Source organism: Ischnura elegans, chromosome 5 (assembly GCF_921293095.1).
Source record: "Ischnura elegans chromosome 5, ioIscEleg1.1, whole genome shotgun sequence".
Classification (NCBI taxonomy): Eukaryota; Metazoa; Arthropoda; class Insecta; order Odonata; family Coenagrionidae; genus Ischnura; species Ischnura elegans.
This window is the reverse complement of record NC_060250.1, coordinates 39,149,834-39,166,841: the sequence shown is the minus strand read 5'-3', so window position 1 is coordinate 39,166,841 and position 17,008 is coordinate 39,149,834. Positions and strand designations below refer to the sequence as shown.

The 17,008-nt window shown below is 61.3% G+C and overlaps 1 protein-coding gene across 1 annotated transcript in view; it reads right to left on the bottom strand.

Moving 5' to 3' along the window:
* LOC124159670 overlaps positions 1-17,008 on the bottom strand; it is a 309,866-nt gene that overhangs the window by 64,605 nt on the left and 228,253 nt on the right. Inside the window, exons 95-126 of the mRNA XM_046535577.1 lie at positions 16,496-16,801; positions 16,079-16,399; positions 15,644-15,970; positions 15,237-15,551; positions 14,599-14,934; positions 14,196-14,504; positions 13,297-13,602; positions 12,880-13,200; positions 12,445-12,771; positions 12,038-12,352; positions 11,400-11,735; positions 10,997-11,305; positions 10,098-10,403; positions 9,681-10,001; positions 9,246-9,572; positions 8,839-9,153; positions 8,201-8,536; positions 7,798-8,106; positions 6,899-7,204; positions 6,482-6,802; positions 6,047-6,373; positions 5,640-5,954; positions 5,002-5,337; positions 4,599-4,907; positions 3,700-4,005; positions 3,283-3,603; positions 2,848-3,174; positions 2,441-2,755; positions 1,803-2,138; positions 1,400-1,708; positions 501-806; positions 84-404 (exon numbers count right to left, since the gene is read on the bottom strand). Coding sequence (XP_046391533.1) covers positions 84-404; positions 501-806; positions 1,400-1,708; positions 1,803-2,138; positions 2,441-2,755; positions 2,848-3,174; positions 3,283-3,603; positions 3,700-4,005; positions 4,599-4,907; positions 5,002-5,337; positions 5,640-5,954; positions 6,047-6,373; positions 6,482-6,802; positions 6,899-7,204; positions 7,798-8,106; positions 8,201-8,536; positions 8,839-9,153; positions 9,246-9,572; positions 9,681-10,001; positions 10,098-10,403; positions 10,997-11,305; positions 11,400-11,735; positions 12,038-12,352; positions 12,445-12,771; positions 12,880-13,200; positions 13,297-13,602; positions 14,196-14,504; positions 14,599-14,934; positions 15,237-15,551; positions 15,644-15,970; positions 16,079-16,399; positions 16,496-16,801 — 10,197 coding nt within the window. The remainder of the gene's footprint in view (positions 1-83; positions 405-500; positions 807-1,399; positions 1,709-1,802; positions 2,139-2,440; positions 2,756-2,847; positions 3,175-3,282; positions 3,604-3,699; positions 4,006-4,598; positions 4,908-5,001; positions 5,338-5,639; positions 5,955-6,046; positions 6,374-6,481; positions 6,803-6,898; positions 7,205-7,797; positions 8,107-8,200; positions 8,537-8,838; positions 9,154-9,245; positions 9,573-9,680; positions 10,002-10,097; positions 10,404-10,996; positions 11,306-11,399; positions 11,736-12,037; positions 12,353-12,444; positions 12,772-12,879; positions 13,201-13,296; positions 13,603-14,195; positions 14,505-14,598; positions 14,935-15,236; positions 15,552-15,643; positions 15,971-16,078; positions 16,400-16,495; positions 16,802-17,008) is intronic.

The following is a 17,008-nucleotide window of genomic DNA, read 5'->3' as shown; positions in this document are numbered from 1 at the left end:
ACTCAACGGGCCCTGCCTCCACAAACCTACTTCAGCAAATTCCAAAATACAACTACGAATGTAAAAAAAGCCTCTCTATTTACGTTGGTGTGGGTTGCACTGCGAGAACGGGTCGCCGACGAAGCCGGACAGGCACACGCACATCGGCGTGTGGCTGACCACCCTGCACTCGGCGTTCGCCCCGCAACTACCAGGGCACGGATCGCGGCATTTTTGGTTCATGCAGGCAAGGTGACTCGAGCACTCGCTGTTGCTGACGCACTCGGGACGGCAGTTGGGCGGCGAGCCCCTGTACTCGGGAAGGCACGAGCACGACGGACTCTCCGCGATCACCCGACACTCGGCGTAAGGACCGCACGGCGACGGTTGGCAAGGGTTCACAGGAGGAGCCGGCGGCGTGTCGGCTGACGGAGACAAAAGAGAAGGAAACCCACCGTTACCCCGAGTCTGACACCACCCCGCGACCAATCCACAAACCGACTCTCTCATCTCATGCTTACGGATCGGGCTGCACCGAATGAACGGGTCTCCCGTGTACCGCGGCGGGCAGCTGCAGATCGGGTTGTGGTTGATCACCTCGCACTTCGCCCCTATTCCGCAAGTGCCCGGGCAGGGGTTCCTGCACTTCTGGTTGTTGCAAGCCTCGTTCTGAGCACACTCCGAGCTCACCACGCATTCCGGTCGGCAGTTCGGTGGGCTTCCCATGTACCCGGGGACGCAAGAGCACACCGCCTGCCCGTTCACCTCGCGACACTGGCTGTTAGGCCCGCAAGGTGAAGGACGGCAAGGCTCGCTCACCACCGGTTCTAACAAGAAAAACAATACGTCAATCTCCAATCCCTCCACTCAAGCCCCACCAACATCACATGCGGATGGGCGAGAGCGGAGGAGGTTCCAGAGACAAACTCTAATCCCACCCATCCAACCCGCAATCCACAACGAAACCCACGCGGACCTCACCCCGACTCAAACAACCTAAAGACAATTCCCCCGGCAAAATATACCTACCACAAAAAAGCCAACGCCGAAACGTCCACGACCGCGCGACGGCCGGCTGGAACCGCCGCGCTGAAACCGAAACACCGGACGCACGCTTCCGAAGCGGAGCAGGCGGCGACCACCGAGCTCGCCTCGACAAGCGAGCCCACACGCCGCCCGACTCACGCTCCCGCACGAGCGATCCGGACACGGGAACGGCGGAAACCCGCTTTAACTCGCGGGACACCAGCCACCGCCGCCCCCCACCAAAGCAAGCAAGACTGAGTCCGGAAGCGCGCCCCCAAAGGCGCACCCTTCCGGACCCCGCGCCCGACCGACAACTAACGACCCCTTCTAACCCCACCCTGTCTGGAACGCCCTCCACGACGCTCCCCCGCACAATCACGACTCCCTTCTTTACCTTGATATGGCCTGCAGTCCACGAAAGGATTCCCAGAATACCTCTCCGGACAGCTGCACATGGGAATGTGGTTGACTACCTCGCACCTCGCGTTCTGGCCGCAAGTGCCCGGACAAGGGTCCACGCACTTCTGCCTCACGCATGCCTTGTCCCTCGGACAATCCGAGCTCATTACGCACTCCGGCCTGCAACCCACGTACGGGTCTCCCTGGTACTCCGGCAGGCATGAGCATATTCCGTCTCGACACTGAGCGTTGGCGCCGCACGGCGATGGGTGGCAAGGATCTGACGCCACCACGGGTTCTTGCTCTGCAATTTGAAACGCGATACTCAGCTTACATCCAAAAGCCACTAAAGATACAAAAAAGCAACCTGGCGACCCCGAGGGGAACTCGCAACCTACGTTCTGGCGGCTTCGGGTAGCAGTTGGAGAACGGGTCCCCGGTGTATCCCGCCGGGCAAGTGCACATCGGCGTGTGGTTGAGGACGGCGCACTGAGCGCCCTGTCCGCAGGAGCCAGGGCACGGGTCTCTACATTTCTCCCTCATGCAAGCCCTATTGCTGGGGCAATCCGAGTTGATGACGCACTCCGGACGACAGTTGGGCGGACTGCCCGTGTAGCCAACGCGGCACGAGCATGACGGCGCCCCGCCTATGTCCCTGCACTCCGAGTACGGGCCGCACGGAGACGGCACGCACGGGTCCACGAACACCGGCGTCTGAACCGGCGGCGGAGGAGCTGCAGGAACGGAGAGCCCAGTATGAGAATTCGTGTCACGAACGACTCCAATGCGTTTCAAACGCCAGCGTCGCAGTCCAGGCGCGGAGCCCCCAAACGAGGGCTCCACCGAGACCGGACCGCCCCATCACGGGCTCCTCGTCTCGCGAGACCGAAACTACGCGCGCGGCCCGACGCCGACGCGCTGCCGGAATCACGCCCGCACGGGCGCCGGTCTCACTGCCGGACTGCCCACGCTGTTTGAAGCGCATTCGAGGCGGCGCACTCCCATTGCAAGCAACGGCATTTTTCATTCCTCTTACGTGGTCTTGGGTAGCATCTTGTGAACGGGTCTCCCGTGTATCCGGACTGGCAGGTACAGATTGGACTGTGGTTGATCACCTCGCAGCGAGTGTTTTGGCCGCACGGGCCAGGGCATGGGTTCACGCACTTCTGATTCACGCAGGCCTTTTCACGTGGGCACTCCGGGCTAACCACGCACTCCGGCCTGCAGCCAGGCGGACTACCCACGTAGCCCACCAGGCATGAACACACGCCCTGGCCGTTGACCTCTCGACACTGGCTATTCGGACCGCAAGGTGACGGCGAGCACGGGTCACTGGGAGCGCTGACGACCGCTAAAATTGAATTGCATTGCCAAATTAATCCAGGGCCGCCTCCCACGCCCGAAAACTAACCCTACTCTCCCCAAAACAAATCGTTTCCTTACGTTCCGGCGGCGTGGGACTGCAGTAGCTGAAAGGGTTCCCTGTGTATCCTGGGCGGCACACGCACGACGGCAAGTGGTTCACCACCTGGCAGTCTGCGTTGCGCCCGCAGTTTCCTGGGCACGGGTCCTGGCACTTGTTCCTTATGCAAGCCCTGTTCGACGGGCAATCGGAGCTCACCACGCACTCGGGTCGACACCCTTCGTACGGGTTTCCGAAATAATCCTGTATGCAACTGCATGCACCAGCGCCGTTTTGCTCCCTGCACACGGCGTTCGACCCGCAAGGGGAAGGAACGCACGGCGTGGTGGACGCCAAAGCTGGCTCCGCTGAAAGAAAACGTTCCGCAACATTACTCAACGGGCCCTGCCTCCACAAACCTACTTCAGCAAATTCCAAAATACAACTACGAATGTAAAAAAAGCCTCTCTATTTACGTTGGTGTGGGTTGCACTGCGAGAACGGGTCGCCGACGAAGCCGGACAGGCACACGCACATCGGCGTGTGGCTGACCACCCTGCACTCGGCGTTCGCCCCGCAACTACCAGGGCACGGATCGCGGCATTTTTGGTTCATGCAGGCAAGGTGACTCGAGCACTCGCTGTTGCTGACGCACTCGGGACGGCAGTTGGGCGGCGAGCCCCTGTACTCGGGAAGGCACGAGCACGACGGACTCTCCGCGATCACCCGACACTCGGCGTAAGGACCGCACGGCGACGGTTGGCAAGGGTTCACAGGAGGAGCCGGCGGCGTGTCGGCTGACGGAGACAAAAGAGAAGGAAACCCACCGTTACCCCGAGTCTGACACCACCCCGCGACCAATCCACAAACCGACTCTCTCATCTCATGCTTACGGATCGGGCTGCACCGAATGAACGGGTCTCCCGTGTACCGCGGCGGGCAGCTGCAGATCGGGTTGTGGTTGATCACCTCGCACTTCGCCCCTATTCCGCAAGTGCCCGGGCAGGGGTTCCTGCACTTCTGGTTGTTGCAAGCCTCGTTCTGAGCACACTCCGAGCTCACCACGCATTCCGGTCGGCAGTTCGGTGGGCTTCCCATGTACCCGGGGACGCAAGAGCACACCGCCTGCCCGTTCACCTCGCGACACTGGCTGTTAGGCCCGCAAGGTGAAGGACGGCAAGGCTCGCTCACCACCGGTTCTAACAAGAAAAACAATACGTCAATCTCCAATCCCTCCACTCAAGCCCCACCAACATCACATGCGGATGGGCGAGAGCGGAGGAGGTTCCAGAGACAAACTCTAATCCCACCCATCCAACCCGCAATCCACAACGAAACCCACGCGGACCTCACCCCGACTCAAACAACCTAAAGACAATTCCCCCGGCAAAATATACCTACCACAAAAAAGCCAACGCCGAAACGTCCACGACCGCGCGACGGCCGGCTGGAACCGCCGCGCTGAAACCGAAACACCGGACGCACGCTTCCGAAGCGGAGCAGGCGGCGACCACCGAGCTCGCCTCGACAAGCGAGCCCACACGCCGCCCGACTCACGCTCCCGCACGAGCGATCCGGACACGGGAACGGCGGAAACCCGCTTTAACTCGCGGGACACCAGCCACCGCCGCCCCCCACCAAAGCAAGCAAGACTGAGTCCGGAAGCGCGCCCCCAAAGGCGCACCCTTCCGGACCCCGCGCCCGACCGACAACTAACGACCCCTTCTAACCCCACCCTGTCTGGAACGCCCTCCACGACGCTCCCCCGCACAATCACGACTCCCTTCTTTACCTTGATATGGCCTGCAGTCCACGAAAGGATTCCCAGAATACCTCTCCGGACAGCTGCACATGGGAATGTGGTTGACTACCTCGCACCTCGCGTTCTGGCCGCAAGTGCCCGGACAAGGGTCCACGCACTTCTGCCTCACGCATGCCTTGTCCCTCGGACAATCCGAGCTCATTACGCACTCCGGCCTGCAACCCACGTACGGGTCTCCCTGGTACTCCGGCAGGCATGAGCATATTCCGTCTCGACACTGAGCGTTGGCGCCGCACGGCGATGGGTGGCAAGGATCTGACGCCACCACGGGTTCTTGCTCTGCAATTTGAAACGCGATACTCAGCTTACATCCAAAAGCCACTAAAGATACAAAAAAGCAACCTGGCGACCCCGAGGGGAACTCGCAACCTACGTTCTGGCGGCTTCGGGTAGCAGTTGGAGAACGGGTCCCCGGTGTATCCCGCCGGGCAAGTGCACATCGGCGTGTGGTTGAGGACGGCGCACTGAGCGCCCTGTCCGCAGGAGCCAGGGCACGGGTCTCTACATTTCTCCCTCATGCAAGCCCTATTGCTGGGGCAATCCGAGTTGATGACGCACTCCGGACGACAGTTGGGCGGACTGCCCGTGTAGCCAACGCGGCACGAGCATGACGGCGCCCCGCCTATGTCCCTGCACTCCGAGTACGGGCCGCACGGAGACGGCACGCACGGGTCCACGAACACCGGCGTCTGAACCGGCGGCGGAGGAGCTGCAGGAACGGAGAGCCCAGTATGAGAATTCGTGTCACGAACGACTCCAATGCGTTTCAAACGCCAGCGTCGCAGTCCAGGCGCGGAGCCCCCAAACGAGGGCTCCACCGAGACCGGACCGCCCCATCACGGGCTCCTCGTCTCGCGAGACCGAAACTACGCGCGCGGCCCGACGCCGACGCGCTGCCGGAATCACGCCCGCACGGGCGCCGGTCTCACTGCCGGACTGCCCACGCTGTTTGAAGCGCATTCGAGGCGGCGCACTCCCATTGCAAGCAACGGCATTTTTCATTCCTCTTACGTGGTCTTGGGTAGCATCTTGTGAACGGGTCTCCCGTGTATCCGGACTGGCAGGTACAGATTGGACTGTGGTTGATCACCTCGCAGCGAGTGTTTTGGCCGCACGGGCCAGGGCATGGGTTCACGCACTTCTGATTCACGCAGGCCTTTTCACGTGGGCACTCCGGGCTAACCACGCACTCCGGCCTGCAGCCAGGCGGACTACCCACGTAGCCCACCAGGCATGAACACACGCCCTGGCCGTTGACCTCTCGACACTGGCTATTCGGACCGCAAGGTGACGGCGAGCACGGGTCACTGGGAGCGCTGACGACCGCTAAAATTGAATTGCATTGCCAAATTAATCCAGGGCCGCCTCCCACGCCCGAAAACTAACCCTACTCTCCCCAAAACAAATCGTTTCCTTACGTTCCGGCGGCGTGGGACTGCAGTAGCTGAAAGGGTTCCCTGTGTATCCTGGGCGGCACACGCACGACGGCAAGTGGTTCACCACCTGGCAGTCTGCGTTGCGCCCGCAGTTTCCTGGGCACGGGTCCTGGCACTTGTTCCTTATGCAAGCCCTGTTCGACGGGCAATCGGAGCTCACCAAGCACTCGGGTCGACAACCTTCGTACGGGTTTCCGAAATAATCCTGTATGCAACTGCATGCACCAGCGCCGTTTTGCTCCCTGCACACGGCGTTCGACCCGCAAGGGGAAGGAACGCACGGCGTGGTGGACGCCAAAGCTGGCTCCGCTGAAAGAAAACGTTCCGCAACATTACTCAACGGGCCCTGCCTCCACAAACCTACTTCAGCAAATTCCAAAATACAACTACGAATGTAAAAAAAGCCTCTCTATTTACGTTGGTGTGGGTTGCACTGCGAGAACGGGTCGCCGACGAAGCCGGACAGGCACACGCACATCGGCGTGTGGCTGACCACCCTGCACTCGGCGTTCGCCCCGCAACTACCAGGGCACGGATCGCGGCATTTTTGGTTCATGCAGGCAAGGTGACTCGAGCACTCGCTGTTGCTGACGCACTCGGGACGGCAGTTGGGCGGCGAGCCCCTGTACTCGGGAAGGCACGAGCACGACGGACTCTCCGCGATCACCCGACACTCGGCGTAAGGACCGCACGGCGACGGTTGGCAAGGGTTCACAGGAGGAGCCGGCGGCGTGTCGGCTGACGGAGACAAAAGAGAAGGAAACCCACCGTTACCCCGAGTCTGACACCACCCCGCGACCAATCCACAAACCGACTCTCTCATCTCATGCTTACGGATCGGGCTGCACCGAATGAACGGGTCTCCCGTGTACCGCGGCGGGCAGCTGCAGATCGGGTTGTGGTTGATCACCTCGCACTTCGCCCCTATTCCGCAAGTGCCCGGGCAGGGGTTCCTGCACTTCTGGTTGTTGCAAGCCTCGTTCTGAGCACACTCCGAGCTCACCACGCATTCCGGTCGGCAGTTCGGTGGGCTTCCCATGTACCCGGGGACGCAAGAGCACACCGCCTGCCCGTTCACCTCGCGACACTGGCTGTTAGGCCCGCAAGGTGAAGGACGGCAAGGCTCGCTCACCACCGGTTCTAACAAGAAAAACAATACGTCAATCTCCAATCCCTCCACTCAAGCCCCACCAACATCACATGCGGATGGGCGAGAGCGGAGGAGGTTCCAGAGACAAACTCTAATCCCACCCATCCAACCCGCAATCCACAACGAAACCCACGCGGACCTCACCCCGACTCAAACAACCTAAAGACAATTCCCCCGGCAAAATATACCTACCACAAAAAAGCCAACGCCGAAACGTCCACGACCGCGCGACGGCCGGCTGGAACCGCCGCGCTGAAACCGAAACACCGGACGCACGCTTCCGAAGCGGAGCAGGCGGCGACCACCGAGCTCGCCTCGACAAGCGAGCCCACACGCCGCCCGACTCACGCTCCCGCACGAGCGATCCGGACACGGGAACGGCGGAAACCCTCTTTAACTCGCGGGACACCAGCCACCGCCGCCCCCCACCAAAGCAAGCAAGACTGAGTCCGGAAGCGCGCCCCCAAAGGCGCACCCTTCCGGACCCCGCGCCCGACCGACAACTAACGACCCCTTCTAACCCCACCCTGTCTGGAACGCCCTCCACGACGCTCCCCCGCACAATCACGACTCCCTTCTTTACCTTGATATGGCCTGCAGTCCACGAAAGGATTCCCAGAATACCTCTCCGGACAGCTGCACATGGGAATGTGGTTGACTACCTCGCACCTCGCGTTCTGGCCGCAAGTGCCCGGACAAGGGTCCACGCACTTCTGCCTCACGCATGCCTTGTCCCTCGGACAATCCGAGCTCATTACGCACTCCGGCCTGCAACCCACGTACGGGTCTCCCTGGTACTCCGGCAGGCATGAGCATATTCCGTCTCGACACTGAGCGTTGGCGCCGCACGGCGATGGGTGGCAAGGATCTGACGCCACCACGGGTTCTTGCTCTGCAATTTGAAACGCGATACTCAGCTTACATCCAAAAGCCACTAAAGATACAAAAAAGCAACCTGGCGACCCCGAGGGGAACTCGCAACCTACGTTCTGGCGGCTTCGGGTAGCAGTTGGAGAACGGGTCCCCGGTGTATCCCGCCGGGCAAGTGCACATCGGCGTGTGGTTGAGGACGGCGCACTGAGCGCCCTGTCCGCAGGAGCCAGGGCACGGGTCTCTACATTTCTCCCTCATGCAAGCCCTATTGCTGGGGCAATCCGAGTTGATGACGCACTCCGGACGACAGTTGGGCGGACTGCCCGTGTAGCCAACGCGGCACGAGCATGACGGCGCCCCGCCTATGTCCCTGCACTCCGAGTACGGGCCGCACGGAGACGGCACGCACGGGTCCACGAACACCGGCGTCTGAACCGGCGGCGGAGGAGCTGCAGGAACGGAGAGCCCAGTATGAGAATTCGTGTCACGAACGACTCCAATGCGTTTCAAACGCCAGCGTCGCAGTCCAGGCGCGGAGCCCCCAAACGAGGGCTCCACCGAGACCGGACCGCCCCATCACGGGCTCCTCGTCTCGCGAGACCGAAACTACGCGCGCGGCCCGACGCCGACGCGCTGCCGGAATCACGCCCGCACGGGCGCCGGTCTCACTGCCGGACTGCCCACGCTGTTTGAAGCGCATTCGAGGCGGCGCACTCCCATTGCAAGCAACGGCATTTTTCATTCCTCTTACGTGGTCTTGGGTAGCATCTTGTGAACGGGTCTCCCGTGTATCCGGACTGGCAGGTACAGATTGGACTGTGGTTGATCACCTCGCAGCGAGTGTTTTGGCCGCACGGGCCAGGGCATGGGTTCACGCACTTCTGATTCACGCAGGCCTTTTCACGTGGGCACTCCGGGCTAACCACGCACTCCGGCCTGCAGCCAGGCGGACTACCCACGTAGCCCACCAGGCATGAACACACGCCCTGGCCGTTGACCTCTCGACACTGGCTATTCGGACCGCAAGGTGACGGCGAGCACGGGTCACTGGGAGCGCTGACGACCGCTAAAATTGAATTGCATTGCCAAATTAATCCAGGGCCGCCTCCCACGCCCGAAAACTAACCCTACTCTCCCCAAAACAAATCGTTTCCTTACGTTCCGGCGGCGTGGGACTGCAGTAGCTGAAAGGGTTCCCTGTGTATCCTGGGCGGCACACGCACGACGGCAAGTGGTTCACCACCTGGCAGTCTGCGTTGCGCCCGCAGTTTCCTGGGCACGGGTCCTGGCACTTGTTCCTTATGCAAGCCCTGTTCGACGGGCAATCGGAGCTCACCAAGCACTCGGGTCGACACCCTTCGTACGGGTTTCCGAAATAATCCTGTATGCAACTGCATGCACCAGCGCCGTTTTGCTCCCTGCACACGGCGTTCGACCCGCAAGGGGAAGGAACGCACGGCGTGGTGGACGCCAAAGCTGGCTCCGCTGAAAGAAAACGTTCCGCAACATTACTCAACGGGCCCTGCCTCCACAAACCTACTTCAGCAAATTCCAAAATACAACTACGAATGTAAAAAAAGCCTCTCTATTTACGTTGGTGTGGGTTGCACTGCGAGAACGGGTCGCCGACGAAGCCGGACAGGCACACGCACATCGGCGTGTGGCTGACCACCCTGCACTCGGCGTTCGCCCCGCAACTACCAGGGCACGGATCGCGGCATTTTTGGTTCATGCAGGCAAGGTGACTCGAGCACTCGCTGTTGCTGACGCACTCGGGACGGCAGTTGGGCGGCGAGCCCCTGTACTCGGGAAGGCACGAGCACGACGGACTCTCCGCGATCACCCGACACTCGGCGTAAGGACCGCACGGCGACGGTTGGCAAGGGTTCACAGGAGGAGCCGGCGGCGTGTCGGCTGACGGAGACAAAAGAGAAGGAAACCCACCGTTACCCCGAGTCTGACACCACCCCGCGACCAATCCACAAACCGACTCTCTCATCTCATGCTTACGGATCGGGCTGCACCGAATGAACGGGTCTCCCGTGTACCGCGGCGGGCAGCTGCAGATCGGGTTGTGGTTGATCACCTCGCACTTCGCCCCTATTCCGCAAGTGCCCGGGCAGGGGTTCCTGCACTTCTGGTTGTTGCAAGCCTCGTTCTGAGCACACTCCGAGCTCACCACGCATTCCGGTCGGCAGTTCGGTGGGCTTCCCATGTACCCGGGGACGCAAGAGCACACCGCCTGCCCGTTCACCTCGCGACACTGGCTGTTAGGCCCGCAAGGTGAAGGACGGCAAGGCTCGCTCACCACCGGTTCTAACAAGAAAAACAATACGTCAATCTCCAATCCCTCCACTCAAGCCCCACCAACATCACATGCGGATGGGCGAGAGCGGAGGAGGTTCCAGAGACAAACTCTAATCCCACCCATCCAACCCGCAATCCACAACGAAACCCACGCGGACCTCACCCCGACTCAAACAACCTAAAGACAATTCCCCCGGCAAAATATACCTACCACAAAAAAGCCAACGCCGAAACGTCCACGACCGCGCGACGGCCGGCTGGAACCGCCGCGCTGAAACCGAAACACCGGACGCACGCTTCCGAAGCGGAGCAGGCGGCGACCACCGAGCTCGCCTCGACAAGCGAGCCCACACGCCGCCCGACTCACGCTCCCGCACGAGCGATCCGGACACGGGAACGGCGGAAACCCTCTTTAACTCGCGGGACACCAGCCACCGCCGCCCCCCACCAAAGCAAGCAAGACTGAGTCCGGAAGCGCGCCCCCAAAGGCGCACCCTTCCGGACCCCGCGCCCGACCGACAACTAACGACCCCTTCTAACCCCACCCTGTCTGGAACGCCCTCCACGACGCTCCCCCGCACAATCACGACTCCCTTCTTTACCTTGATATGGCCTGCAGTCCACGAAAGGATTCCCAGAATACCTCTCCGGACAGCTGCACATGGGAATGTGGTTGACTACCTCGCACCTCGCGTTCTGGCCGCAAGTGCCCGGACAAGGGTCCACGCACTTCTGCCTCACGCATGCCTTGTCCCTCGGACAATCCGAGCTCATTACGCACTCCGGCCTGCAACCCACGTACGGGTCTCCCTGGTACTCCGGCAGGCATGAGCATATTCCGTCTCGACACTGAGCGTTGGCGCCGCACGGCGATGGGTGGCAAGGATCTGACGCCACCACGGGTTCTTGCTCTGCAATTTGAAACGCGATACTCAGCTTACATCCAAAAGCCACTAAAGATACAAAAAAGCAACCTGGCGACCCCGAGGGGAACTCGCAACCTACGTTCTGGCGGCTTCGGGTAGCAGTTGGAGAACGGGTCCCCGGTGTATCCCGCCGGGCAAGTGCACATCGGCGTGTGGTTGAGGACGGCGCACTGAGCGCCCTGTCCGCAGGAGCCAGGGCACGGGTCTCTACATTTCTCCCTCATGCAAGCCCTATTGCTGGGGCAATCCGAGTTGATGACGCACTCCGGACGACAGTTGGGCGGACTGCCCGTGTAGCCAACGCGGCACGAGCATGACGGCGCCCCGCCTATGTCCCTGCACTCCGAGTACGGGCCGCACGGAGACGGCACGCACGGGTCCACGAACACCGGCGTCTGAACCGGCGGCGGAGGAGCTGCAGGAACGGAGAGCCCAGTATGAGAATTCGTGTCACGAACGACTCCAATGCGTTTCAAACGCCAGCGTCGCAGTCCAGGCGCGGAGCCCCCAAACGAGGGCTCCACCGAGACCGGACCGCCCCATCACGGGCTCCTCGTCTCGCGAGACCGAAACTACGCGCGCGGCCCGACGCCGACGCGCTGCCGGAATCACGCCCGCACGGGCGCCGGTCTCACTGCCGGACTGCCCACGCTGTTTGAAGCGCATTCGAGGCGGCGCACTCCCATTGCAAGCAACGGCATTTTTCATTCCTCTTACGTGGTCTTGGGTAGCATCTTGTGAACGGGTCTCCCGTGTATCCGGACTGGCAGGTACAGATTGGACTGTGGTTGATCACCTCGCAGCGAGTGTTTTGGCCGCACGGGCCAGGGCATGGGTTCACGCACTTCTGATTCACGCAGGCCTTTTCACGTGGGCACTCCGGGCTAACCACGCACTCCGGCCTGCAGCCAGGCGGACTACCCACGTAGCCCACCAGGCATGAACACACGCCCTGGCCGTTGACCTCTCGACACTGGCTATTCGGACCGCAAGGTGACGGCGAGCACGGGTCACTGGGAGCGCTGACGACCGCTAAAATTGAATTGCATTGCCAAATTAATCCAGGGCCGCCTCCCACGCCCGAAAACTAACCCTACTCTCCCCAAAACAAATCGTTTCCTTACGTTCCGGCGGCGTGGGACTGCAGTAGCTGAAAGGGTTCCCTGTGTATCCTGGGCGGCACACGCACGACGGCAAGTGGTTCACCACCTGGCAGTCTGCGTTGCGCCCGCAGTTTCCTGGGCACGGGTCCTGGCACTTGTTCCTTATGCAAGCCCTGTTCGACGAGCAATCGGAGCTCACCACGCACTCGGGTCGACACCCTTCGTACGGGTTTCCGAAATAATCCTGTATGCAACTGCATGCACCAGCGCCGTTTTGCTCCCTGCACACGGCGTTCGACCCGCAAGGGGAAGGAACGCACGGCGTGGTGGACGCCAAAGCTGGCTCCGCTGAAAGAAAACGTTCCGCAACATTACTCAACGGGCCCTGCCTCCACAAACCTACTTCAGCAAATTCCAAAATACAACTACGAATGTAAAAAAAGCCTCTCTATTTACGTTGGTGTGGGTTGCACTGCGAGAACGGGTCGCCGACGAAGCCGGACAGGCACACGCACATCGGCGTGTGGCTGACCACCCTGCACTCGGCGTTCGCCCCGCAACTACCAGGGCACGGATCGCGGCATTTTTGGTTCATGCAGGCAAGGTGACTCGAGCACTCGCTGTTGCTGACGCACTCGGGACGGCAGTTGGGCGGCGAGCCCCTGTACTCGGGAAGGCACGAGCACGACGGACTCTCCGCGATCACCCGACACTCGGCGTAAGGACCGCACGGCGACGGTTGGCAAGGGTTCACAGGAGGAGCCGGCGGCGTGTCGGCTGACGGAGACAAAAGAGAAGGAAACCCACCGTTACCCCGAGTCTGACACCACCCCGCGACCAATCCACAAACCGACTCTCTCATCTCATGCTTACGGATCGGGCTGCACCGAATGAACGGGTCTCCCGTGTACCGCGGCGGGCAGCTGCAGATCGGGTTGTGGTTGATCACCTCGCACTTCGCCCCTATTCCGCAAGTGCCCGGGCAGGGGTTCCTGCACTTCTGGTTGTTGCAAGCCTCGTTCTGAGCACACTCCGAGCTCACCACGCATTCCGGTCGGCAGTTCGGTGGGCTTCCCATGTACCCGGGGACGCAAGAGCACACCGCCTGCCCGTTCACCTCGCGACACTGGCTGTTAGGCCCGCAAGGTGAAGGACGGCAAGGCTCGCTCACCACCGGTTCTAACAAGAAAAACAATACGTCAATCTCCAATCCCTCCACTCAAGCCCCACCAACATCACATGCGGATGGGCGAGAGCGGAGGAGGTTCCAGAGACAAACTCTAATCCCACCCATCCAACCCGCAATCCACAACGAAACCCACGCGGACCTCACCCCGACTCAAACAACCTAAAGACAATTCCCCCGGCAAAATATACCTACCACAAAAAAGCCAACGCCGAAACGTCCACGACCGCGCGACGGCCGGCTGGAACCGCCGCGCTGAAACCGAAACACCGGACGCACGCTTCCGAAGCGGAGCAGGCGGCGACCACCGAGCTCGCCTCGACAAGCGAGCCCACACGCCGCCCGACTCACGCTCCCGCACGAGCGATCCGGACACGGGAACGGCGGAAACCCGCTTTAACTCGCGGGACACCAGCCACCGCCGCCCCCCACCAAAGCAAGCAAGACTGAGTCCGGAAGCGCGCCCCCAAAGGCGCACCCTTCCGGACCCCGCGCCCGACCGACAACTAACGACCCCTTCTAACCCCACCCTGTCTGGAACGCCCTCCACGACGCTCCCCCGCACAATCACGACTCCCTTCTTTACCTTGATATGGCCTGCAGTCCACGAAAGGATTCCCAGAATACCTCTCCGGACAGCTGCACATGGGAATGTGGTTGACTACCTCGCACCTCGCGTTCTGGCCGCAAGTGCCCGGACAAGGGTCCACGCACTTCTGCCTCACGCATGCCTTGTCCCTCGGACAATCCGAGCTCATTACGCACTCCGGCCTGCAACCCACGTACGGGTCTCCCTGGTACTCCGGCAGGCATGAGCATATTCCGTCTCGACACTGAGCGTTGGCGCCGCACGGCGATGGGTGGCAAGGATCTGACGCCACCACGGGTTCTTGCTCTGCAATTTGAAACGCGATACTCAGCTTACATCCAAAAGCCACTAAAGATACAAAAAAGCAACCTGGCGACCCCGAGGGGAACTCGCAACCTACGTTCTGGCGGCTTCGGGTAGCAGTTGGAGAACGGGTCCCCGGTGTATCCCGCCGGGCAAGTGCACATCGGCGTGTGGTTGAGGACGGCGCACTGAGCGCCCTGTCCGCAGGAGCCAGGGCACGGGTCTCTACATTTCTCCCTCATGCAAGCCCTATTGCTGGGGCAATCCGAGTTGATGACGCACTCCGGACGACAGTTGGGCGGACTGCCCGTGTAGCCAACGCGGCACGAGCATGACGGCGCCCCGCCTATGTCCCTGCACTCCGAGTACGGGCCGCACGGAGACGGCACGCACGGGTCCACGAACACCGGCGTCTGAACCGGCGGCGGAGGAGCTGCAGGAACGGAGAGCCCAGTATGAGAATTCGTGTCACGAACGACTCCAATGCGTTTCAAACGCCAGCGTCGCAGTCCAGGCGCGGAGCCCCCAAACGAGGGCTCCACCGAGACCGGACCGCCCCATCACGGGCTCCTCGTCTCGCGAGACCGAAACTACGCGCGCGGCCCGACGCCGACGCGCTGCCGGAATCACGCCCGCACGGGCGCCGGTCTCACTGCCGGACTGCCCACGCTGTTTGAAGCGCATTCGAGGCGGCGCACTCCCATTGCAAGCAACGGCATTTTTCATTCCTCTTACGTGGTCTTGGGTAGCATCTTGTGAACGGGTCTCCCGTGTATCCGGACTGGCAGGTACAGATTGGACTGTGGTTGATCACCTCGCAACGAGTGTTTTGGCCGCACGGGCCAGGGCATGGGTTCACGCACTTCTGATTCACGCAGGCCTTTTCACGTGGGCACTCCGGGCTAACCACGCACTCCGGCCTGCAGCCAGGCGGACTACCCACGTAGCCCACCAGGCATGAACACACGCCCTGGCCGTTGACCTCTCGACACTGGCTATTCGGACCGCAAGGTGACGGCGAGCACGGGTCACTGGGAGCGCTGACGACCGCTAAAATTGAATTGCATTGCCAAATTAATCCAGGGCCGCCTCCCACGCCCGAAAACTAACCCTACTCTCCCCAAAACAAATCGTTTCCTTACGTTCCGGCGGCGTGGGACTGCAGTAGCTGAAAGGGTTCCCTGTGTATCCTGGGCGGCACACGCACGACGGCAAGTGGTTCACCACCTGGCAGTCTGCGTTGCGCCCGCAGTTTCCTGGGCACGGGTCCTGGCACTTGTTCCTTATGCAAGCCCTGTTCGACGAGCAATCGGAGCTCACCACGCACTCGGGTCGACACCCTTCGTACGGGTTTCCGAAATAATCCTGTATGCAACTGCATGCACCAGCGCCGTTTTGCTCCCTGCACACGGCGTTCGACCCGCAAGGGGAAGGAACGCACGGCGTGGTGGACGCCAAAGCTGGCTCCGCTGAAAGAAAACGTTCCGCAACATTACTCAACGGGCCCTGCCTCCACAAACCTACTTCAGCAAATTCCAAAATACAACTACGAATGTAAAAAAAGCCTCTCTATTTACGTTGGTGTGGGTTGCACTGCGAGAACGGGTCGCCGACGAAGCCGGACAGGCACACGCACATCGGCGTGTGGCTGACCACCCTGCACTCGGCGTTCGCCCCGCAACTACCAGGGCACGGATCGCGGCATTTTTGGTTCATGCAGGCAAGGTGACTCGAGCACTCGCTGTTGCTGACGCACTCGGGACGGCAGTTGGGCGGCGAGCCCCTGTACTCGGGAAGGCACGAGCACGACGGACTCTCCGCGATCACCCGACACTCGGCGTAAGGACCGCACGGCGACGGTTGGCAAGGGTTCACAGGAGGAGCCGGCGGCGTGTCGGCTGACGGAGACAAAAGAGAAGGAAACCCACCGTTACCCCGAGTCTGACACCACCCCGCGACCAATCCACAAACCGACTCTCTCATCTCATGCTTACGGATCGGGCTGCACCGAATGAACGGGTCTCCCGTGTACCGCGGCGGGCAGCTGCAGATCGGGTTGTGGTTGATCACCTCGCACTTCGCCCCTATTCCGCAAGTGCCCGGGCAGGGGTTCCTGCACTTCTGGTTGTTGCAAGCCTCGTTCTGAGCACACTCCGAGCTCACCACGCATTCCGGTCGGCAGTTCGGTGGGCTTCCCATGTACCCGGGGACGCAAGAGCACACCGCCTGCCCGTTCACCTCGCGACACTGGCTGTTAGGCCCGCAAGGTGAAGGACGGCAAGGCTCGCTCACCACCGGTTCTAACAAGAAAAACAATACGTCAATCTCCAATCCCTCCACTCAAGCCCCACCAACATCACATGCGGATGGGCGAGAGCGGAGGAGGTTCCAGAGACAAACTCTAATCCCACCCATCCAACCCGCAATCCACAACGAAACCCACGCGGACCTCACCCCGACTCAAACAACCTAAAGACAATTCCCCCGGCAAAATATACCTACCACAA